The 26,024-nt window shown below is 43.1% G+C and overlaps 1 protein-coding gene across 1 annotated transcript in view; it reads left to right on the top strand.

The window, feature by feature from the left end:
- The window catches only part of LOC148518857 (alpha-2-macroglobulin-like protein 1), a 241,494-nt gene that overhangs the window by 82,577 nt on the left and 132,893 nt on the right, over window positions 1–26,024 (top strand). The window contains exons 10-15 of the mRNA XM_088476941.1: window positions 235–344; window positions 519–677; window positions 851–1,081; window positions 6,613–6,679; window positions 10,203–10,348; window positions 25,068–25,217. Coding sequence (XP_088333067.1) covers window positions 235–344; window positions 519–677; window positions 851–1,081; window positions 6,613–6,679; window positions 10,203–10,348; window positions 25,068–25,217 — 863 coding nt within the window. The remainder of the gene's footprint in view (window positions 1–234; window positions 345–518; window positions 678–850; window positions 1,082–6,612; window positions 6,680–10,202; window positions 10,349–25,067; window positions 25,218–26,024) is intronic.

The raw sequence follows: 26,024 nt of genomic DNA, 5'->3' as shown, positions 1-26,024 counted from the left end.
TGCGCAGAACGCAACAATCAGCCGAGTGTGTTCAAATTCTCATCTGCGTTCCTTGCTGAATCAGGCTCACAGACAGAGCCCACTGAAGATGTGGATACAAAGCCACCCACCCTAACTCAACAGTTTTAAAAAATGTATTGTAAAGCTCTTGTTGGTATAGTACATGCCAATCCAATTATGTATGTTGGGCTGTGATTTTACTCTCATACGTAATGTTTTTTTTCCCTTATGCAGGTATTCAGTTGCTAACAGAAAGTCAAACTTCTGTATCTGCTGTAATACACCGGGTGTCTTTTGTTGATGCTGACAGTAACTATAAGCGTGGGATCGCATACAGGGGATTGGTAAGTTATATACAGCTATATCAATGTACAATACATTCTCATTGTCATTATCTTTTCTTTTTTACTAAATGTACACTAGATATGGCATAAAGTATACTCTAGGTCAAACTTAGAGTTCATCATTATCATTAATTAGATTTTTTTTATTTATTTGTATTTTTTATTTCATTTTAGCTTAAGGCAGTGGATGCTGGTGATAACCCTATACCAGACATTAAAGTTTATCTTCAAAGTAGAGATGGTTCAATCAATCAAACCTTACTGACCAATGAGGATGGTCTAGCTTCCTTTACACTGAACACAACAAGATGGAAAGGTTCCATATCACTGACGGTGAGCAACCAAGAAGCATTAGCATTAGCATACATTTTACTCAACCAGACCCTAACAAACTTTTTTTTTTGTCATTTGTATTTTCCTAGTTACTTTAATTTCATGCATTAAGAACATTGTAATAAAATGTCCTTCTCATCTGTTTACAAATACCGTATATCTTTCTTTCTAAGGCAAAAACAAACTTGGAGAACTCACCATATATTTATGGCACAATTAGTGGACAGTATGGTTATGCGCACCTGTCTCTTAACCCCTTCTACTCTCAAAGCAATAGCTTTCTCAAACTTCACTCCCTGGATAGAATTCTCCCGTGTGAGGTGCAAGAGGAGGCCCAAGTGGAATATATCATTAGACACACAGAGCTGGAAAAGGAGGCTAAGAACATAGATCTGCATTATCTGGTGAGGACCTTCTTGCATTATGTCTGTATTTAAATGAAGTTAAATAAATTAAGAATGTATCCTTTTAATAATCCTGGAAGCAAATGGAGCACTGCTATCACTAGAGGCATGTTAATCTCACCTAGGGGCCGATTTAACAATCGCCATAGTTTTGCCACAATAAGTGTCATTTATTATTTCTGCAACTTGTGACAAAGTATTTAGGGAAAACTTGTCAAATATGTCTTGCCAGGTCACTTAATTTAGCTCCCGGGAATGGGCTCAGCAAAGCAACTGTGCATACAGGGCCTGAGTCAGAGCCGGACGCTCTGAATCCGGGCGTTTTTTTTTTTTGTGCGGCCACCCACAGCTATTGCGAGCAGCCAGGTGATGGTCGCGATGGTCAAGACCATTGCGACTATCGGGCTTGCGATGAGACCCTTACGGTAGGGTCTCATGGCCGCAAGCCCCAGTGGACTTCCTGCTCTAATAGAGCAGGAAGTCCACTTACTCACATCCCGAGTGATGTCAGTAGGGCCGCCCACAAACAGCAGGCATGCCTGCCCCCCCTCCTCGCCTTCCAAATGGGGTGAGCTGTCGATCACCATCGACAGCTGCCCTTTTGGATGTTAGCGCTGGAGCGAGTGCTTTTTGCGCTCGCTCTGGGGCTCGCGTACGCGCAGTGCGCACACCGCACGTGCGCACTGGCCCACCACCGACCTGCTTGCGAGCACTATGCGCTTGCGAGCGGGTCTGAATCATGCCCACAGTACTGTATGTGGCCACCAGGATGTACATGTACTTGTGTTAAACAAAATGCAAAAAGTTAGCCTCTAGGCTAGCATGGGATAATGAAACATGTTCCTAAAAGTAAAGCTTTTCAGAACTTGGTAAAGGTAGCTATTTTCACAGTCCCCAAACAAACCTATAAGAGCTGCATTTGTGAGCAATAAGAAGGGAGCTGCTAACGACTGGATCCCTTAGGTAAGTGGCCCCAATGCTCAAAGCTGTGTCTATTCTCTGAAATATGGCTGATCGACAGCTGTAATTGATAACTTTAGTGAGAAGATACAGGCGAGCCCACTGACTGAGTTAGAAACCTTGATACAGAAGCAGATCCTCCTACATACTGTGTTCTTTGGCTAGTCATTCAATAATATAAGGATGAACAATTAGACTGCGGACACTCTCCAGATAATCACTGATAGTATAAGACAATTAAAGAACATGATATCTTGCCATGATTGTCTTTACCAACAAAATGTGAGTAGAAAATAATAATAATATTATTATTATTATTATTATTATTATTATTATTATTATTATTATTATTATTATTATTATTATACTAGGGATGAGAGGAAGCCCTGTCCTCTAAAATCTTAGTGCTAATAGACAGATAGGGCCTTGGCCATCTGCCTCTACCCCAGTACCCACCACCAGTAGCTCTATCACAAGCTAGCTGACCCATTTCCCTCCTCACCTCTAACCACTCCTGTCACTTAGTCCATCTGTTCCCACCCCACCTCCCTCTCTCTATCACTTCAACTACCCCTGTCACTCAGTCTGGTTGTGGCCACCCCACCTCATGCTTTCCTCATATTTATCCACCAGGAGGACTCTGCCCAGCCACCTCACTACCTCCAAAATGCTTTTTTCCATGTCACTCAGTCAGCTGTGCCCTACTCATCTCCCTCTCTCCTCAAATCCTTCTGGACCTTTCAATCAGTCTGGCTGTTACTGCCCCACATCTCTCCTCACCGGCCAACTGTAATGTGTTGCACATGCACATATGGTGACGTGTGCCTGTGTGGTGATACGCACGCCAATGTGGTTTGAGGTATGCTCACTACCCTAAACAGCCACAAGGAAAGGAGGTAAGAAAACAGCACAAACAGTAATAAAAATTGGAGTAGGGAATGAACAGAGTGTAGAATAGGGGAGAATGCAGGTACACAGTCAGGAAGAATAGGGGGAACTATAGGGGGAGGTGTGATAAATAGGGGGACATGGGGGAATAGTGGGACTGGGAATAACAGGGGTAAACTGGAGGAATAGCAGGAGATGGGAGGAATAGGGGCAAGAAAAAGGGGAAATAGGAGGAATTGGGGAGATGGAAATAATAGGGAATTTAATAATGGAAGACCAGTGAGGGGAAAATTAGGGGGAGAGGGGAGGAAGAATATGGGGCAACGTGAGAAACTGGGGGGGGTAAGAAGGTGGGAGGAAAGAGATGAAAACAGAATTCCAAATTACTAGTTTTATATAGAGAGCACTTTTCTCACAAAAGGCTCTATTTATTAACATTATTTTGACTAAAATAAAGTGAAAAAGTTTGTTTTCACACCCTTTTCACATTATTTTAGCATTACCTATAGTTATTACAGGGCAATTGGAGTAGAATTCATAAAATTCTACTCTAAACCCTAAGTATCACATATTTTTAGTAAGCAAATCGCATTTCCCATAATTTTAATGGGAAATGTGATCCGACCAAAGTTACTAAATATTAATTGTAAAAAAATACCGGGGAAAGCCCTGTGATAATAACGCCACCTGGAGGTGGCATTATCCAGGGTCTCCCCCGGTTACCAGACTCCTGCCCTGCTCTAAAAGGCAGAGCAGAGCCCGGAGCCGGTCCCAGTGATCAGCGGTGTAGTCTAAACAGACCGCAAGCTGATACACAGCAAAAAAAAAATAGTAAAAAAAAATTCACTTACCTGACTCCAGGGACCGGTGGTCGGGGCTCCGGTGATGGCTGCCCTCTGGTCAGCTGGTCTCCCATGCTGCACTGCGGCCCGGTCATCAGGTGATCGGGTCCCAGTGCAGTATGGGATATCAGCTGACCGGATGCATGGAAGACATCACCGGAGCACCGATGCCTGCAGGTAAGTGCAATTAAGGGAGGGGGGATGCAGGGGGGGTCGCGGGTGGGGTTCGTGATCATGGGGGGTGGGGCTTAGTATCAGGGGCAGGGCTTAGTGCCGGGGGCGGTAGTAGCGGTGGCCGGTCGGTGCATGTGCGGGGCACTAGTCACGGTATTTATTGCGAAAATATCCTGACTAGAGTGCGGATGGGATTCGCAGGGACAGAGCTTTCTCGCAAACTCTGTCCCTGCAAGGGATTTGTAGTAAATCTCTGTGATATTGCCTGAATTCGCAATGCGAATTCAGTCGATAATATCACACTACAATCTGCATTACAAATGCGGATTGTAGTAAATAGAGCCCAAAGAGCTTTACAATTGCATATTACAAAACACAATATTCAGAATAAACTTTATTATAAACAGACTACAGAAAAGAGAGAACTAAGGGGTATTTATTAAATTATTGAGTAAACAAGTAAGTCTTGGACTGTGAGAGTAAAGGTGTTCCAGAGAGTTGGACCAACAAGGCTAAAGAGCTGGACCCCCAAATTAATTAAGAGAGATACCAGGTTCTGCTAATGGTCCATCATGTGCATATGAAAGTAAGGGAATGGGGATGTAAGGAATCAGAATTTGCTTCAGGTACAGTACCTGGGTCCCTGGTTATGTATAACTTTGAAAGTCAGTAACCAATCTTGAAATAAACTCACAATCTTCCAAGCAGCTATTGAAGGGATCAGAGAATGGGCATCATGTGGCAGGGAATGGCTGGTTTATTAACAGCATGCAATCCTTTTGCTCGGAGTGCATTCAGTACTCCGAACGTGATTATACAAATGCAGTTATGAGTGGAAGTCGAAGGAATTAAGGCCCTCATTCAGAGCCGGACGCTCTGAGCAGAGCCCTCGCTCTGAATGAGGGCCGTCCTCCATAAAAATGGAGCGTCCTCCTGGACGCTCGTATAGCTGTGGGTCACCACCCACAGCCTATACGAGTGTGCAGGATGATGGTCGCGATGGTCTTGATCGGGTTTTTCGACCACAAGCCCTGGAGTGATTTTGACTCTATCAGAGCCAAAATCACTCCCACTGACATCACTAGTGATGTCAGTGGGCCGGCTTCTGACGGTAGGCATTCCCTTGGGAACGCCCCCGTCTGGGAAGCACGCCCCCGGCACGCCCACCAAAGGGGGCGTGCTGTCAATCAACATCGACAGCACGCCCCCTTTGATCAGACACAATGAGCGAAGGAAAGTCCTTCGCTCGTCGCGTCTCGCGCATGCGCACGACGGAGCTCCCTCCGTCGTGCGCATGCTCAGTGCACACCATCGACCCACTTGCGAGCGGACAGCCGCTCGCGAGTGGGTCTGAATCAGGCCCTAAGAGCTTGACTTTGGCCATTTTCCTCAGATGAAAGAATGATAATTTGATCATGGCTAACATCTGATGTTTAAATGTCAAGCCACTATCCAGAACAACATGAATATTCTGCACAAGCTTAGTGTTTTGCAACTCTGTACCCCCAAGTTGGTAGGCTACATTGTAGTAATGTCATTTGATGGTGAACTCCTTTCATAAGACCCTTTGAGGGGTATTCAATATGGCTCCACATCGGAGCTTTTCCTGGGATAAAGTATCGGGCGCGCGCCCGCTATATCTCCGTATTCAATTAAAAATCTACGATAACGGGAGTCGGCGAAATAGGATCTGCGAAAAAAAAACGGAATTTACCTGGAATAAATTGTAGGACCCCCCTAAAGCTGTCAAAACATGGGGGATCACTATGGGTACCCCCGTTTTAGCCTGCAAATGAAAGTCGGGGTTTTAAACTGCCGCGGCAGGTGGTTTTTTTCCGACATTGAAGAAGTGATGCAGAAGAGCACTTAGGTTATTTTTTTTTCGTTTTTTTAAGTGGTCCCATCAAATTTGGGGTACATGAAAATGAGTACTAGCATATTTTTATGTCCCTAAAGAAATTTTTTAAGAATTCTGCAAAAATACATCTGCTGCTAATAATCTATTCTAGAAAACACCTGCTGCATACTTGCAGAATAGCCCTAACCCTATTTTTAAAAAAATGTTTCCTTTTATTTTTTTTTTCACCCCGATTTTTAAATTCATTTTTTGGGGTGTCCCTATTTTTTTTTTTTTTTTTTTGACACAGTTATTTTTAAAATGTCATTCCCAGGGGTGCAGGCAATTTTTTTTAAGCCTACACCCCTAAACCCCAATTCTGCACTTTTTTTCGCCACCTATTCAGTGGTGAAAAGTTATCTCCATTTTTTTTCAAAGACTTTTCGAACTTTTTTGAATACGGGGTTAATTGAAATCGGTGAAAATGACGTCATCAGTGATAATTTATCGCCGATTCCGAAATTTTCGCTTCAAATTGAATACCCCTGTAAGTTTTATGGTGATTGAGTCGTAACCAACTGGCATTCATTTTTATATTATGCAAGAACTAAATTCTATAGTATACAAAGGACATCCCCTGTAATAACAGAATACTGTACTATTACTATTTATGAATGATATGACAGCAATTAAAATGTACCTATTTATACAATCAGTATTGTTGTTATGATGAAAATTAATTAATGAAGATCAAAGCTGATATTTTATATGTGTGTGCGCATATATATATATACACACAGTATACATCTTATTTCAATATATTTCTATAGGTGACTTCCAAAGGCACTATACAAGATTCTGGGTCTTTAGAGATCAACATTGAAAATAGTAACGAAGGTAAAGAATTTAAATGCACAACTCTGCAAGGGAATTTGTCTCCTGGATTTTGTTCCATAATAATAAAGATGAAAAATAAATGGTCTACAACTCTCCAAATGTGTTTGTGCTGAAACTAAATACTGGCGCCAAAATCCTGATGGGTTAGGACCCCGGCACTAGTATCCCGACCGTCGGCATCCCGAAGGTAAGTATCGGGTTGTTAAGGGGAGGGTAGTGTTAGCTAGCAGGGCTAGGCACTAGGAGGTGGGTTAGGCACTGGTTTAGGATTAGGGTGTGGGTAGGGGGAGGTTAAGTTTAGGTACTATGGGGGAGGTTAGGCAGGGGCTGGCTGGCAACTTTTAGCCTGGGGGGCAAATGCATGCAGGCAGCCCTGGCAGAGGAGTAGCGTGTAGCCAGGGTGCCAAAAGAACGTATGTGCTACGGCGTCCCCCCCCCACCCCACCCCTCAAGTGTTCCAGGGAGGAGACAGGTCCATATGGGTTTAATGTAAAGTAAAAATAAAGATTAGGGGCAGCCCTGTCGTGGTGCCCATATGCAGTGCCCCCTGTGCCCCAGGAGAGGACCCCCTTATGCATGCCTCCAGTAATGCCCCCAGTAGTGATCCCCCTATGCAGTGCCCCTTATACAATGCCCCCAGTAGTGGTCCCCCCTGTGCAGTGCCCCTTGTGCCCCCAGTAGTACGCCCTTTATATAGTGCCCCCAGTAGTGGTACCCCTTTGCAGTGCCCCTTATATAGCGCCCCCAGTAGCAGTCCACAACCAATAGTGGTAACCCTTATGCGGTGCCCCTTAAATAGTGGCCCCAGTTGTAGTCTCCCTCCTATGCAGTACCCCAAGTATTTCCCTTTTTATAGAGCTCCCAGCAGTGGTTCCTTGATGCAGTGCCCCCAGCGGTAGTCCCCTCCCCCCTATGCAGTGCCACTAGTAGTTGTCCCCTCCCCTTGTAGTGCCCCTAGTAGTAGTAGTCCCCCCTTGTAGTGCCCCTAGTAGTAGTAGTCCTCCCTTGTAGTGCCCCTAGTAGTAGTAGTCCCCCCTTGTAGTGCCCCTAGTAGTAGTAGTCCCCCCAGTAGTAGTCCCCCCTGTTGTAGTCCCCCCCTTGAAGTGCCCCCAGTAACAATCCCCAGTAGTGGTCTCCACCTTGCAGTGCTGCCAGTAGTGGTCCCCCCTTGTAGTGCCCCCCCCTGTATTCGCCCCCCATCCCATTGTAGTGCCCCCAGTAGTGATCTCCCCCTTGTAGTGCCCCCAGTAGTGGTCTCCCTCTTGTAGTGCCCCCAGTAGTAGTCCCTCCCTCTTGTAGTGGCCCCAGTAGTGTTTCCCCCTTTGTAGTGCCCCCAGTAGTAGTAGTCCCCCCTTGTAGTGCCCCCAGTAGTAGTAGTCCCCCCCTTGTATTGCCCCCAGTAGTAGTAGTCCCCTAGTCCCCCCCTTGCAGTGCCTCCAGTAGTGGTTCCCCCCTTGTAGTGCCCCCAGTAGTAGTAGCCCCCCTTGTAGTGCCCCCAGTAGTAGTAGTCCCCCCTTGTATTGCCCCCAGTAGTAGTAGCCCCCCCTTGTATTGCCCCCAGTAGTAGTAGTCCCCCTCTTGCAGTGCCTCCAGTAGTGGTTCCCCCCTTGTAGTGCCCCCAGTAGTAGTAGTCCCCCCTTGTAATGCCCCCAGTAGTGGTCTCCCCCTTGTACTGCCCGCCTCTCCCCCAGTAGACACACGTAATTAAAAAAAAAAAAACACTTACCTGAATCCCCGCTCCCGCCGTCACCATCCGCTCCTCCGTCTGTCCTTCCCGGGCTGGGCCACTCTGCATTATGGGAGAGAAGTCATGACATCATGATGCCTCTCCCATTGCCCGCTGCGAGCAGTCTCCCAGTGCAGCCCACCACACAGCAGCGTGTGCTGGGCTTCTGTGATTTAAGAGGAAGGAGCCTGGGCCCTGGGCCCGGGTAATTAGTACCCACTCCCCCCTCTCTGCACCCCTGCCCTAACCCTCCCTGGTGCCTATCCCTAACCTCAGTGGCAGCCTGGGCCGGGGGGCAGGGTGCCATGTGCCCCCCGGGCCGGAGCATCACGCGGGCCGCGGGCAGTCCGTGTCACTGTGACACAGGCCGCACCGCGTGGGTAGTGCTGACCGGACGGAGTTCGGTCAGCGCTACACAAGTGACAAACACACAGCTGCCGGCTCCGGCAGCTGTGTGTTTGTTTTGATCAGCAGCCAATGAGAGTCTGTCAGACTCTCATTAGCTGCTGCTGTGCCCACTGCGGGAGCCGCTCCATCATCACAGAAACATAGAACTGTGATGATTTTGCACAAATTTGTTGAATTTATTTTATCTTGAAAGCCTAAAAAATACACAGTAAGAAAAAAAAAAGACTCAAATGTCTACAACATTATCTACAACCCACACATGTATTAGTGCTACATGATTATAATAAACTAGGTGCAAACTGGCAGGTGTTTATTATACATCACAATTATACTGTGTAAATAGCGTTGGGCACAGGAGGCCAGCGGTCAGAATCCAGACGCCGGCATCCCAACAGATTTAGGATAACGACACCTGTCATAAGTGTCCTAACTCTCCCCCTCTCCCTACACCTAACTCTAACCCTCCATCCCCGCCGCCTAAACTTAACCCTTCCCCCTAGTGCTTAACTCTAACCCTCCCCCTAACCCCAGTACTTACCGTCGGGATGTCGGCACTGGTATTCTCACTGGTGTTGGGATTCTGGCAACGGCATTCTGAGTGCTGGCATCCCGACAGCTAAGATTATGACTACAGCTCTGTACAATAGATATATCTCAAGGGGTTGGGTACGGGATGCCAACACTCGTGATCCGAGCAGCCTGAATCCCAATGCCGGCATCCTTACCTGGGAAGGATACCAACACCTATCGGTAAGTATACTAACCTTACCCCTAACCCTCTTCCCTGCAGCCTAACCCTCCCCATAACCCCACTAATTACCATCAGGATGCAGACTGTCAGGATACTGGCACCGGGATTCTGACTGGTGTTGAGATTCTGGCGTAGGTATTCTGAGTGCCAGCATCCTGACTGCTGGTATTTAAACTACATCCAATCTCAAGTAATACATTGCTATATAAAGCACAACAGAGAGCTCTAATTGTAGCCATATCTCAGGGGCTAGTAGTCATTTGTTAAAGCAAGAGCCCATCAGCCCAATCTCCTCCTTTCCCTACTTTCCATCTGCTTACTGGCTTATATCTCATTACACTACCACTAACCTACCATTTATCAATTAATACAGTATACTGTGAAACAACAACATGAACAAGGAAATGATCCCATAGCCTGCAACCCTGCCAATTGTTCATCTTCTGCACTAAAATTATGTCTTCATAGTTAAAAAAGTAATAACGTTTTTCCCCACAACAGGATTCCATGATTGTTAGTACAAGACAGAGGGGACATTTCTTAGTAACTGTCTCAGAGTAAAGATTCCTATAATAGTTTCCTGTATCAACAGAATTATGTTTTTTTTCTTGAACCTTTTTGTTGTCTGTCAATCACAGATCTTCGTGGTCAGACCACCTTGAAGCTGTCTTTGAATGCAGGGACATCTTCAAATCTTTTTGTAATTCTGTACATGTTACTACCTAATGGAGAGATTTTGGCTGATTCTGCAAAATTCAACATTGCAAAATGTTTCAAAAATCAGGTGAATTGTCTGACAAAGTTATTGCTTTTTGTTTTACGATATTTGGAATGCTTTTAATAAAAACTTAATGTATAAGGCATCTATATATACTGAATAAATTAAATTAAGTCATTATTATTTTGTAGTGATAATGACCTATTGGATTTTACAATTCACTGCTACTGTACTTAGGCAAAGAAAATTAGTGTTTGCACGTTCACTATGAGTTTCTGCACATTTGTACTAAACATCTGTCCAAGAAGGATTGCATACATTTATATTCAAAGGGTCTGGACACAATTGCACCTTTTTCTATGTTTAGTAACATCACCATTCTTAAGAAATTGATGGGACTTTCCTTATTAAGAATCAGGGAGCATTACACTTGGATCTATGGATCTTCTAACTTATAACTGAAAATATTTTTTTGATCTCATTAAATCTTATAGAGTTTAACTATACACTAAAAGTTGCAGTTAAAGTCATCTTATATCCATAGGAAATGACAAATAAGTGGAATACCACACTGGGATTGGCGCTAGACATATATATAAACAAAGGGAAATTTTCAAATCAGAAGAATTGATAAAAATGACAAATATTCATACATAAAAAATTAAGATACAGAGGATAATCTCCTCCACAATGATAAATAGTATATATACTTAAGGTGCCCACACACATAGCGACATTTTACACGATTTGGCCGATTTCGACGAATCGTGACAACGAATCGGGTAAAAAAAGTACAAATCGTGAGTTTATACTCACGATGCCGATGCGCGTCCCCACTCGTCGTACATCGCATCTTCTGATCTACCATGCTGTAGGGCAGATTAGCCAATCTGGGATACAATGCATTGGCTGCAAGATAGATCTTTAGTCAGATTGGACATTTTTAACTCCAAATCGTGATCACGATGGCAAGGGAGTTCCCGTGAAAGTTCATGAGGAAATTGGCCAAAAAATGGTATCGTGAGCACTTCAGTATATGTGTGGGAACCTTTAGTCCTTTATCAGTCCAAAATATGCAAATTTCCACAGATAAAATATCTAGTGAAGTTCCTCCACTCTTTATTCATCTGAGTCGTATTCCTCAAACATGGATAACCGAAAAAGAAAAGCCAAAAGATATATTCATAGTGCAGTATGTCTTTTACTTGCTCAAATATAAAGTCTCTCTTATAAACACACAGTGCAGAGCGTACCCCAACTCACAGGAATAATCACCACTGTAATCATGTAAAGGTTTCTTTAGTCTCCACCTTAAGAAATACAGTCCTCAAACGGTAGACATAGACGTACCACACTTACGAATTAAAAGCACTGGAAACTCCGATAAAGGTATCTTTTTTTATGAAAGGAATCTCTGTTGTTCACTTCTTATTCATACATTCATCATCCAAGGAAAAACCGTGAACCTCAACCAAATATGGAGAAAAACTTGTATCAGAGAAAAAATACTTCTCCATCCAATCAGGAATGTATAGGTAAAAACAGATTTTATTTATAGTGAAAAAAAGATACAAAAACACATATATGAAAAAATTCAGGACTCAAGACAGTGGCAAGTGGAAATACCTGACCTGTGCAAAAGCTATTAATTTGGTCCGGACATCCAGGTCAAGAAAAACACTGTCACACCAGAAATTAGTCCAAAATAATACAATGAGTCCTCTCCCACCAACGCGTTTCGATACTGCTATATCTTCCTCAAGGTATGGAGAGGACTAGTCCAACACACCCTTTTTTACCATCCTTCCTATTCCTAAACACTAGACATGGATCACCTATGCTAACCCAATCCACCCTCACATAACCTAAAACGACCACAGAGAAGATCCATCCCAGGTGTTACATCAGATCCTCAAAAAAAGTAAAGTCCAGCTCTTTTTTCTCTCCAATGTGGCTCTCTCCGTCTGTGTGGGTAGCCGGATGTCTGCATCGCTATCACTGATGTGCTTCCGGTCCGCGTCACTGGAAACAGCATCCTCATCCATGGCCGCATGACCAGAAGTGACGTCCCGTCGACCATGTCATCAGTGGGAGACTCTCCATCCACACTCCTTGTATGACCTCCGGCATCTCCATCACCCGACTCCCAATACATTCTACCCATGTGACATCATATGCTCCTATACGAACCAGGGCCATTTTATCGGAGCCTGAGCGATTCTCAACAGCGGGTGTCATTTTGTCATGGATTTTTTTGTTCACACATAGATCCTTTCAATCCCCGGTGTCAATAAATCTATAACTCAAATAAACAACCTTCAATATATCAATCCAAATATAATCAAATACATCCCATAGAAAACAATAAAAATATATATAAAAACATAAAAATTCATTTTAAAAGACCAATATAATATAGTTAAACTAAATAATAATCCATAAAAATCATTCTAGTTTACAATACTGGTTTAAAAATGATGACCATTTAAATATCAAAAAGGGGAAAAAATGTAATATAATAAATAGCAAAATTCATAAAAACCATTTAAGCTCGAAATCAAGATTAAGACCCAAAGGTGCTAGTGTATTCAAAGTATAAATAAATCTCATTTCTTCCTTTGCTAATCTGTTAAGGATATCTTTGCACCTCTTTGAATCCTCCATTTTTCTAATACCATAAAAGTTTTTAATATCTTGTACCGAGCAATCATGCACTTTTCTAAAATGATCATAAAGGGAATGAGTTTCTAATCCCTTTCTTATATTATTCAGGTGTTCCCCAATTCGTGCCTTCAAACATCTTGTGGTGCGGCCAATGTAGAATTTTCCACAACCACATTGTACCGCATATATTAAGTTTTTAGAGTGGCAGGTAATAAAAACCAACACTTTTAGGGTCCTCACATTAATAATGACGTTGTCTATTTTCTTTGTGGTGGTATTTTTTGGTATGTTTCTACATCCAATACAAACCCCACAACGCAAGAAACCCGTGGATTTAATTTGTCCTCCTTTAACCCCTATTGATGGATGTAGGCTTCTCACCAGTTTGGATCTCAGATTGGCTGCTTTTTTATATATATGTACCGGTTATGATGGTAAAGCTATTCCTATTACTGGATCCTTCATTAGGATAGCCTCTTAAAGATCTTTTCTACCTCCTTATGTTGCGAATTATATCTTTTACACCAAGGATACCCAGACAGTTGCTGCAAGATGTTTTGTTTTAGGGAAAGTAGGTTGAATAGATTTGAAACCGCTTTCTGTGATGATAAGGTTGATTTAGTGGATGAAAATTTGGAGGATTTGATGTCAAAACTTGAAAAGGATTTGATAAAAGAATGTAAGATTTGGTGGGACATAACGACTCTTGAAAGATATATGTCCTACCAAATTATTCCGAAAGGCTTAAAAATAGATAAAAAAGCCTCATTTATCACAAGTACTGAACAATTTAAAAATAATTGGGATACTATAATTAGGAATTGTTCATTCTCATTAATGAGTCTCATTATAGAGGAAAGGAGGGGGGAGTTAAGGAAATTGGAAGAAGAAATAGAAATAAACAAAACTCTAGTATCCCCATTCCTTGAACAACCAGAATGCATAGGACTAGAGGACAGAATAGAACATAATGTGATTAGATTGGAGAATATTCTGAAACAAAAGAAATTGAAGAAATTCAATAGAGATAAAAATGAGGCTCTGACACAAATTAAGGTGACAGATAAAACATTGAAATATAAATATGTACCCAAAAGAATGGAAACAAGGGATGAGCTTTCAAAGGAATATACCTACCATCAGAAATCACCAGAAATTGGCAGAGAAAGAAATGAAAGGGGTTTTTCTAACAATAGACGATATGGGAAGGTACCGTACAGATCACGGGATTATAGGAGGATGGGGGACAGACATTCTACTAATTGGAGAAATGAAACAGATAGATGCAGTCCATTTAAATTACCCCTCTATAATCGATTTAATCACTTTGCTAATGCTGAGGAGGAGGGTTCACATGGATCTGATTATTTTTTAGAGGGAAGAAGGGGGAAGAAGAATCCAAGGTGATTAGGAAATATATCAATCATAAGAAAAGGGGTGGTTGGGCAGGGAAAAAGAAACATAGGAAATTTAGACCCAGAAGGGAAATAAGAAAACCTATAAGGAAAGATATGACTGGGGAAATAACAGAAAATTAAAATAAATAAGGTGGGGTAGTAAAAATATTTAACCTCAGTTCCCATTGTTTGAATAATTATGAAGAATCTTTATTACAAAAGGGTCTAAAATACGCCCCAGCAGTGAAACTGAATCAGTTTGAGTTTTATGTTAACCTCCAGAAATATGTCCGTAAGTTAACGATTAAGAAGTTCTTTATGCTGAAAGAAGACAATCAGGATTTGGGAGAGATTAGAGATGGGTCCACATCCATGTTCAAACTGAAATCATCATTTTATCCAGCCCACCTGAAAGGGGGTTTTATTGAGACCTTTACAGCACAGTTATTGGAGGATGTTAAGGCATTGGATGATAAATGAATTAAATTTAATTTAACATATAAAGAAAGAATGGCCCTAAAGAGTCTGAGAGGAAAGGAAGATCTTATTATAAAAGCCACTGATAAGGGGGGTGGACTAGTCCTTATGGATATTTTTAAATACGAAAAAGAGGTGTTTAGACAGCTTGAAGACAAAATCACCTATAGGAGACTTAGGAAAGATCCTACTGATGAGTTTCTGATACAGTTAAAGGCTCTTATAGATGTATATGTAGGGAATGGTACTCTAACACTTAAAGAGTCACAATTTTGATTATTGATAAACCCATGATACCGGTCCTATATATCCTGCCAAAAGTCCATAAGGACCCACCCTGTAGACCCATAATGTCCGGTGTAGAATCCATCACAGCTAACTTATCAGAGTTTATTGATTTTTACCTCCAGCCTCTGGTCTCTTTTAACAAATCCCATCTAAAGGACACCAGAGATATTCTAAATAAAATATCTATGTTTAAATGGGAAACAGATTTTTTATTAGTGAGTGTGGATGTCAGTTCCTTATAAACGATTATTAAACATATACAAGGTAAAGAAGCGGTCGTAGAATTTTTAAAGAGATCAGACTTAAATAGTCAATTACAGGATTTTATCATTAAGGGGATAGAATTCATTTTAAAACCTAATTATTTTCTTTTTAAAGATGATTATTATCTACAACAGGTGGGCACAGTGATGGGCACCAGGTTCGCCCCAAGTTGTATCTTTTTATGGGCTTTTGGGAGGAAGAGTCCGTTTGGCACAACAATCCATTTGGGGCGAAACTGGTGTCCTGGTCTAGATATATCAATGACATCTTTTTTATCTGGAAAGGGGAGAGGAGTGTTTTAGATGATTTCTGTAACTATCTTAATAGTAATGATAAAGGTATTCATTAACCTTTAACATTAGTAGTGAAAGTATGAATTTCTTAGATATTACCATTTATGTTGAGAAGGGTAAATTACAGACTAAATCATACCAAAAACCTACAGATTCTATGGCATATATTCAGGCGGACAGTTGTCATCACAATAATTGGTTAGATTCCATACCAGGTGGGCAGTTTAAAAGACTGCGCAGGAATTGTACAGATTTAGAGGTTTTTGAATGTCAAGCCACCAAGATTCTTAGAAAGAGTCCTTCTTAGAATGTGGTTATGATAAAAAATAAAATGAAAGAAGGCCTTAAAGTAGCATATGAGGCAAATAGAGAAGATTTACTGATTCCTAAACTTAAATCGGGGGAACATGATAGATTTAAATGGGCCTTCGCTTCCAAGAATAATTCGCAACATAAGGAGGTAGAAAAGATCTTTAAGAGGCACTGGACTATCCTAATGAAGGATCCAGTAATAGGAAAAGCTTTACCATCACAAACAGTACATATATTTAAAAAAGCGGCCAATCTGAGATCCAAACTGGTGAGGAGCCTACATCCATCAATAGGGGTTAAAGGAGGACAAATTAATTCCACGGGTTTCTTCCATTGTGGGGTTTGTATTGGATGTAGAAACATACCAAAAAATACCACCACAAAGAAAATAGACGACGTCATTATTAATGTGAGGACCCTAAAAGTGTTGGTTTTTATTACCTGCCACTCTAAAAACTTAAAATATGTGGTAGAATGTGGTTGTGGAAAATTCTACATTGGCCGCACCACAAGATGTTTGAAGGCATGAATTGGGGAACACCTGAATAATATAAGAAAGGGATTAGAAACTCATTCCCTTTATGATCATTTTAGAAAAGTGCATGATTGCTCGGTACAAGATATTAAAAACTTTTATGGTATTAGAAAAATGGAGGATTCAAAGAGGTGCAAAGATACCCTTAAAAGGTTAGCAAAGGAAGAATTAAGACTTATTTATACTTTTAATACACTAGCACCTTTGGGTCTTAATCTTGATTTCGAGCTTAAATGGTTTTTATGAATTTTTCTATTTATTATATTACATTTTTTCCCCTTTTTGATATTTATATGGTCATCATTTTTAAACCAGTATTGTAAACTAGTATGATTTTTATGGATTATTATTTAGTTTTACTATATTATATTGGTCTTTTAAAATGAATTTGTATATGTTTTTATATATATTTGTATTGTTTTCTATGGGATGTATTTGATTATATTTGGATTGATATATTAATGGTTGTTTATTTGAGTTATAGATTTATTGACACTGGGGATTGAAAGGATCTAGGTGTGAACAAAAAATCCACGACAAAATGACACCCGCTGTTGAGAATCGCTCAGGCTCCGATAAAATGGCTAGGATCGTATAGGAGCAGATGATGTCACATGGGTAGAATGTATTGGGAGTCGGGTGATGGAGATGCCGGAGGTCATACAGGGAGTGTGAATGGAGAGTCTCCCACTGATGACATGGTCGACGGAACGTCACTTCCGGTCACTCGGCCATGGATGAGAATGCTGTTTCCGGTGACGCGGACCGGAAGCACGTCAGTGATAGTAATGCGGACTTCCAGCTACCCACACAGACGGAGAGAGCTTCATTGGAGAGAAAAAAGAGCGGGACTTTACTTTTTTGGAGGATTCGATGTAACACCTGGGATGGATCTTCTCTGTGGTCATTTTAGGTTATGTGAGGGTGGATTGGGTTAGCATAGGTGATCCATGTCTAGTGTTTAGGAATAGGAAGGATGGTATAAAAGGGTGTGTTGGACTAGTCCTCTCCATACCTTAAGGAAGATACAGCAGTATCAAAACGCGTAGATGGGACAGGACTCATTCTATTACTTTGGACTCATTTCTGGTGTGACAGTGTTTTTCTTGACCTGGATGTCCGGACCAAATTAATAGCTTTTACACAGGTCAGGTATTTCCACTTGCCACTGTCTTGAGTCCTGAATTTTTTCATATATGTGTTTTTGTATCTTTTTTTCACTATAAATAAAATCTGTTTTTACCTATACATTCCTGATTGGTTGGAGAAGTATTTTTTCTCTGATACAAGTTTTTCTCCATATTTGGTTGAGGTTCACGGTTTTTCCTTGGATGATGAATGTCTGAATAAGAAGTGAACAACAGTGATTCCTTTCATAGAAAAAGATACCTTTATAGGAGTTTCCAGTGCTTTTAATTTGTAAGTGTGGTACGTCTATGTCTACCGTTTGCGGGGTGTATTTCTTAAGGTGGAGACTAAAGAAACCTTTACATGATTACAGTGGTGATTATTCCTGTGAGTTGGGGTACACTCTGCACTGTGTGTTTATAAGAGAGACTTTATAGTTGAGCAAGTAAAAGACATACTGCACTATGAATATATCTTCTGGCTTTTCTATTTCGGTTATCCATGTTTGAGGAATACGACTCAGATGAATAAAGAGTGGAGGAACTTCACTAGATATTTTATCTGTGGAAATTTGCTTATTTTGGACTGATAAAGGACTAAGTATATACTATTTATCATTGTGGAGGAGATTATCCTCTGTAACTTCATTTTTTATGTATGAATATTTGTCATTTTTAACAATTCTTTTGATTTGAAAATTTCCCTTTGTTATATATATGTCTAGCGCCAATCCCAGTGTGGTATTCCACTTATTTGTAATTTAGATCGATTTTGAGAAACTGGTGTTTTCTCTCGAATACCATAAGGGAAGGCTGCTAGTGAGCGCATTGTGGGCACCCATATATTTTTTTTATATCCATAGGAGTTTAAACACATACAGCAATATAATTAATATATTTGTCCCATAATTGGCTGAGAATGTCCAATTTGACCTGTTTTATGTTGATGATTTGTAATATATGCCAATTTTTAATGAAACAATTTGATTAAACATTCATGTGACTATAAAGATCATACTAAATACATAGCGTACAGTATTGCATTTTAACCATAAAATTGCTATACTGTATGCAAAAGCACTGCAATTGTAGTAAACTTCCCATCGTCTGAGGATTGACCTGCGTGTAAATCAGTGACAATAACATACTTAATTGAAATAAAGACATGGAGACTTGTATTTGGCAGAATTTGTTAGCTATTTATTTAAAAACATATAATGAATTAGTTACTATATTAATTAAATTAATTTAAATATGGTGGCAAAGAAAGAACGGCTAACAACAGCCCAAGCCTAACACTATAAACACTCCAACCACAACACAATACGCTCAAGCCTTCTATCTTGACTACCCACCCGGTAAGGTGATGATTCTGCCCCCGGCAGGGTGGTCCAGCAGACTTTATGAGTCAACGAAGGTGAGCAAAACAATGAGTAAACAAATATTCACAGTGCTAATAGGTAACCTGCCGTTCTTTCCCGCCAAAAGCAAGGTTCTGCCAAAAGAAACCTTGCACCACCACCATAGAACTAACGCACAGAAACCACAACCTCAAACAGATCCTCAAGAAAAATAAACATACCTTCCTCCGCTAAATGAACCCCGTCAGACCGAAAAAGGTAAGTATACCGAAATTTTATCCTAGGATGTCTGACCACTGCCCCACCATTTTCCAACACAAATTTTGAAACCGTAAAGTTCACTTTCTTCCGGGCTTCATCAATGGCTCTGCCGTCAACCACACCACGCCAACACAATCTAGGGACCATGAAAGACCAAACTATTGTGCAAGCTGGCCATGCCATTATAATCTGACCCAAATCCTCCACCACCGCATGCCTTAAATCCAGAGATGTCCTCTTGCCCAAATCATTCCCGCCTAGATGAATAACCACGACTCTCCGTAAGCCATACCGCTGAACCTGCTGCAAGAGTTTAGGCTTAAGGCTCTCCCACAACATACCTCTGACCCCTATCCATCTAACTCCACTAGCCCCCGGAAACAACGGCGCGTCCTGCGCCTGCATGAACCTAGCCACCCAAAAAACAAATGAATGGCCAATTATCCATACAGTACAATCATCAAAAGCCATTCCTATAATGAGGGAAAAACAAAGAAAACATTAAAGTTATTGTAAAATTTTAGCATATTTAATCATGTATATCTAACGGGGAACATATTACTGAGGATCTGCCAAAAAGAAAAAATTTTGATTTGAATCTTTAAAGATCAACAAGCTTCTGTGCCAATTTGAAGCAACATGAAGACACAAGAGGATAAGTTAAAATAAAAAAGAAGGGGGGGGGAGAGCGGGGGGGGGGTTTGGGAGAGATATCGGATAACACAAGTGAACTCGACCTGAGAGAAAACGTAAAACCTGCTGAGGGACATATAATTGTAATTATAAACCAAATAGCCGAATTAAATCCGTCAGATCAGGAAAAAAAATCGTCAAAACTCTCCAGACTCCCACTGAAATCAATGGCGAGTAGCTAGTCCCCGAGTAGGAAAGACAGGGGAAAACAAACAAGACCAGGACCAATGACATTTCGTAAAACATAACAAACCATATGTAACGTGCATGCACAACATTAACCTCAATGATTCGGTCGAATGTAACGCTTATAACTGGCTGATTTCCATCGGCCCAGAGCTTGAATCTGTGACTCTGGAAATCCCGCAGCAGCGGCGGAAGTGGCAGCACCAATTCGAAACGAATGCGTGCCGAACTCCCCTGGTGAGAGGCCCACGCTGCAAAGACATCGCCGCAGCATCCAACTAAACTGAAATTTTGTCAGCGGAAGCCCATCGCCATGCATCAGCCATGAGCCCTCCGCTGAGGGTCTGACAGATGCATAACGAGTGGCCAAGCCGACCGGACAAATTCGACAATCCGCCGAGGGGACCAATGTTATCCAGCGACCCCTGCCTAACTGATCAGTCTTAGAACGATGCAATCTGCACAGCAAGGACCTCTCACCCACCTTCACATCTGAATGCAGCATAGTTGAATCCCTCCACTTGGAGGGAGCAACCAATTCCGACACCCGGAAAGCACCATGAAAAGCCATGGAAAAAGCTAACTTAAACAAAAGCGTTTCGAAACCGGAGGCCGCCACGTCCGCAACCGCTCCTAGAATGGACGGTAACAGATAAATGTCTATAGGCCGTCTTTTATCGGGGTTAACCGGCTCAGCGCGCCCAACCTTTCAAGGCCTTTGTGATGACAAAACTCCTTGTAAGGTCAGGGATTCCCTTCAATTTGGAGAAAAACGAAATACCTGCCAGGTACCGTGAAACTACCGCTCTCGATTTGCCAGATACATACAGCTGCCAAATAAAAGCAAGCATCAATTGATGCTGACCCTTACCTCCAAGGCCTTGGCTACGGGAAAAAACTTCCCATTCTTCCCAAGACCGACGGTAAGCCTTGAGGGTACTTGGTGCAATGGACAGCTCCGCTAACCCCTCCAGTCCGGCTTGATAACCTGCCAAACATAAGAGGGGCACAGCACACCATCAGTCTCTGCATCAGGAGCCAATGTACGGAACCGACCAAGTTGCGACGCACCAGGATCCCCTTAGGTAGCAACCGAACCCCGAAGATCCTGCTGCATTGGTGAAAAGCTGCAAATCGACATTGCCCACCAGAGGGGATAACCATATCCTGATCCCATTAAAATCTGCCATAAAGGAAACCCAAACTTCCAGGTCTCTCTTTATTTCTGATGATAAACGGATCAAATGGTGAGGTTTGGAAACCCCCGCTGTGGCCCTCTCTAGCTTTCTGCAAAATTCCCTCCCCATCGGTATAACTCTACAGGCAAAGTTCATACAACCCAACAGTGATTGGGCCTGCCTGAGCGAAATTTTGCGCGCAACCAAACACTCTGAAATGGAATCTCGCAATTTGTCAATTTTATCGCGTGGCAGTCGACAGGATCCAGCCAAGGTATCAATCTCGATACCTAAAAATGACAAACACGAGAGGGGTCCCTCTGTCTTTTCGTCTGCCACAGGTACTCCAAAATGAAAAAACAGCGCTCTCATGGAACCAAGTAACTCGTTACAATGCTCTGACCCAGCGGGCCCCACGCAGAGGAAGTCATCGAGATAGTGCGCTATCCCTTGACCCCCACAAGAAAACTCTACGCACCAATGAAGGAAAGTGCTAAATTTTTCAAAGTATGCGCAGGAAATCGAACACCCCATAGGCAAGCACTTGTCTATGAAGTATTCCCCCCCAATGCGAAAACCCATGAACCTAAACAATTCGGGGTGCAAAGGAAGCAAACGAAAATCTGACTCCACATCCATCTTAGCCATGAGGGCCCCGCGTCCATATGCCCTAACGATACTGAGAGCATCATCAAAAGACTGATACCTCACTGAACAGAATTCAGGAGGTATAGCGTCATTAACGGAGGACCCCAATGGATAAGACAGATGCTGGATCAGCCGAAATGTTCCTGGAGTTTTCTTAGGCACCACCCCCACTGGGGAAAGAATCAGATTCCCCATTGGAGGATGCGCAAATGGACCCACCATACGTCCTAACTGAACCTCTTTCTCGACTTTTAACTGAAGAACGTCAGGAAAAAGTCGAGCTGATTGTAAATTTCTCGGGGAACCGACTCGAACTTCCCCTATAACTGGTAAACGAAAACCCAACTTGAACCCGAAAAACAAAAACTTAGCGTCCTGCCTATTAGGGTACCACCCTAGCCACCTGGACATAGCATCCAAACGGATAGGGGTTGGTGCCCTATTTAGCGCCTGAGCTACCTCCCGCTTTGGGAATAGCTCCTCCTCCCGACTTGGATCCCTGTTGGGCTGACAACTTGAAACAATTAGAGACGGGGTGCGATCCGTTGCAACGCAAGCAAAGGTGTCGAAAACGACACCGTTGGCCCTGGGAACAGGAGGCATTATTAAAGGCAAAACATTTACCTTTAAAAGGTGTCTGCGCAGAAAGCCGACCGGGGCCCGTCTGTCGACGCCCCGGGGAGGGATCAGAACTCGGGCGCCACGCCCCAGACCCCCCCTTATGAGTATCCCCGCCTACCCGAGAATCCTCCACTCCACCTTTTGGTGGTTGCGTGACGTCAAGCCACACTTCCACATCCTTGCACCCAAAATCTAAGCGCTTGGATCCGTCCTGCTTGCGCCTAAATTCCTCATCATATGTTCTCCAGGCGCTGCCCCTGGATTTACGCTGCATCCCATGAATCAGGTGGATATACCTTATTACGTTCAGGTGCTCCCCTGGGCGATCTTTCAAGTAGCATGCTGCGAATACGCAAAACCCAGCAAGCCAGTTATCATAGGAATGAAAAGCTTCCAACCCCACCCCGCCTTTAAGCTTAGCTGCCTTGAAATCTTTTTTGGCTTGCTCAGTTAAAATGAACATATCCACATAATCGCCCTTCCTGATTTTTTTCTTGCAACAATCGCGCAGACCCCGCAATACTGCTGTATTGTCGCAATGCACCACACCTGGTTGATGCTGACGCTTCTTGGACTTCCGCGCGCTACTACTCTGACGCTGCCGCTTAGCCCGCTTATCCCGCCTATCCGCCTCCTTGCGCGCATATTTAGCAGCCCTCTTCCGCACCTTTTTCGCGCTGCTGACAGAAGAAGCCAGAGAAGAAGAGGTCGACGACAAGTCAGAGACAGAGGAAGAAGAGGAGGCAGAGTCAGCAACATCATCATCTTCTGAGATCTCACCTGACGATCCGGACTGCTCCCTCCCGGACACGACCGATGATGAAGCCTCCTCGACGCTGAAATCCTGTTCCATAGCTTCGCCCTCAGCAGTATCTGAAACAGACGATGAAGCCGCCCCCTGGGCCGAAACCCTGGGCACGGTCGACACAGCAGGAGAAGACACAGCCGCACCAGCCCCAGACGCCTCTGGTCTTGCCAACTGAGCCGCAGCGGAGCCCATAGCCCTGCAAGCCTGCATGAACTGATCTACCGCTGGCCCTAGAGTAGCAGAAATTGAACGCTGCCTCTGATCCACCCTTTCACTATCTGCTTGGCTAGGAGCCAATGCCGCAACCATGGGAACAAAAGCAGATGTCATTGATGACATCATGGCCGCAAAAGCTGCAGGGTCAAAGGACTGACTTGCACCCCCACTAGGGACCTGAGTATCCACATAGCCAGAAGCTGCTGCCCCAGACATGGCCCTGTCTGCTGATTGCTGACTAGCCTGCCAATCATCTTCCATATTAAGTGCAAGCCCCGCCCCCTTTTCATCAGCTCTCCCTGTCCTAAAATGGCTGCCTGCCTCCCTGTCTGACAAAGCCCCTAATGTGCTGCCAGGGCTGTCCATCTCCCCTACCTCCACATTCCCCACTTCATTAACTGTGGGGAAGTCCCCCCTGCCCCTCTGGGCACTAACAGGGCTATTAGCAGCCCTTCTCACGGTGCGCGTGTGCGCCTGTGACCTTTGAACCCGCGGGGGGTGAGCGCTCACCGCCCTAATCGCGGCAGCTCTGCCCTCCCGCGGGCTCACTAACTGCCTCTCGCGGCTGCTCAGAGCAGCCGCGCCTTCCCCCCGCTGGCGGCTGTGTCCAGCCGCCCTGACACCACCTGCTTGACGGCCGCGGGTAAGCGTGGCCGCGCCCGGCTGCCCATGACGCCGTGGGGCCGCGCGACTCGCGCTAGCCCCTTCAGCTCCCTCTTGAGAGGCAGGAGCCTCCCCAGAACTCCCTGGGCCTTCTTCCTGCACCTGGTAACGGGCGGGGGTCCGCGATGCGCGGTGCGGGCGGGGCATGGTAACAAATGGGGGGGGGTTGGGGCTCACAGTCCTTATAAGGGTTAGGAGGTAGCTAGAGAGTGCACAGCGCAAGTGTGTGGGGAGGGGGGGTGTGGAAAAGAGAGAGGGATAGATGCAGAAGAAGCTGAAGAATAAAGATAAGAAGAGTAAAGAAACACAGAGAAGGATAGCTATGCAGATACTATAACAGCTCAGGTAAGAGCACTTACCCCACTCCAAGACAGGAACAAAAGAGGCTGACTCCGCCTCCAACAATCTCTAATATCCCTGCTATAACCTACAACCCTAAAAACCCATTGGCCCTAATTATCACATGATTCCTCACACTGGTCTGCCCCCAGCCTAGGAAGTTTAACCCTCTCCACTCCTATACAGTCATTTTGTTTATCTTAATCCATTTTTAAAGGTAATAATTATACATCTGCAATTTTTATGGTTTATCATGTTTTTTTTTGGTTGTTTTTGTCCACATTGTTGCTATACTGTAACCAAATTTTGCCAACTCCCCTACCACAAAATATATCATGAAAAATTCTCACATTTACCATCTAAGTGCTATTATCTGGTAAGTAATTTAGATATATATAATGGATGTTTATATTTATATATATTAATATTCTCACATCCTGCAATATTTTTCCAGGTATCAGTTGGGTTCTCCCCAGAAGAGGTCCTTCCAGGATCAGATGTGTCTCTCCGTGTCCAGGCAGCTCCAGGATCTCTCTGTGGTCTGAGGGTAGTGGATCAGAGTGTGGTGCTAATGAAACCTGACAAAGAGCTGACAGCTGATAAAGTAAGTACTGTAATAATACAATAGAAAACAAGAGTTATAGTTTATTGAATCATGCATTGTTTTATTTGTCAGAGTGTGCATCACTTCAGAAATAACAGAACTTTGTACCTGCTATGAAATTACATAACCAACTGTAAACATAAAAGCATCTATTATATAATCGGATATGGTGTCCATCTAGCACAAGCGCAGTGGAGCAGATGGCACTCTCATGAACCCTGCTGACAGATACTCATAGAACACCAAACCTTAATATATAATAGATTAGGTGTCCTTCCTGCATCTATAATATCTCCTTGCTGCCTCACAGCGCTACAAACATATGCTCTATTCTGACCAAGTTACTGTTTGAATGGAGTTTTATTATTTTTATTGCAGTTCCCATAGTCTAAATATATACATAGATACATGTTAGTGTGTTTCTCGCAGTAGTTGGCACCTGTTTACCTGCTCTAGTCACCAAAGTGTTTACCCAGAAATAACCTGCAATGTTGACTGGTGAACTATATATGCGCCCAGGCAAATTTTCAGACAAATAACATTAGAAATATTAAACAAAAGTATAACATTTTTAAATAAAGCATTAACAATTACCTTGTAACACAACATACATCACAGGTACTATTCTCTATAAGCAACCCCTTGGGGAGTCCATGCTGTGAATAGTTCAGTGGCAACATTCCTTGTTACTGCTGTAAATACCTGAAGTTCTTCTGACTGAAGAAGATCACTGGGTCCCACAGTCTTCCTCTTCAGCCACTGATACTGATTAGTCTAGTAAGGAATGTGACCCTCTAAACAATTCTT

Source organism: Taudactylus pleione, unplaced genomic scaffold (genome assembly GCF_031769625.1).
Source record: "Taudactylus pleione unplaced genomic scaffold, aTauple2 ptg000198l, whole genome shotgun sequence".
In the NCBI taxonomy this organism is placed as follows: domain Eukaryota; kingdom Metazoa; phylum Chordata; class Amphibia; order Anura; family Myobatrachidae; genus Taudactylus; species Taudactylus pleione.
The sequence above is the reverse complement of the archived record's forward strand: the minus strand, read 5'-3'. Positions and strand labels throughout refer to the sequence as shown.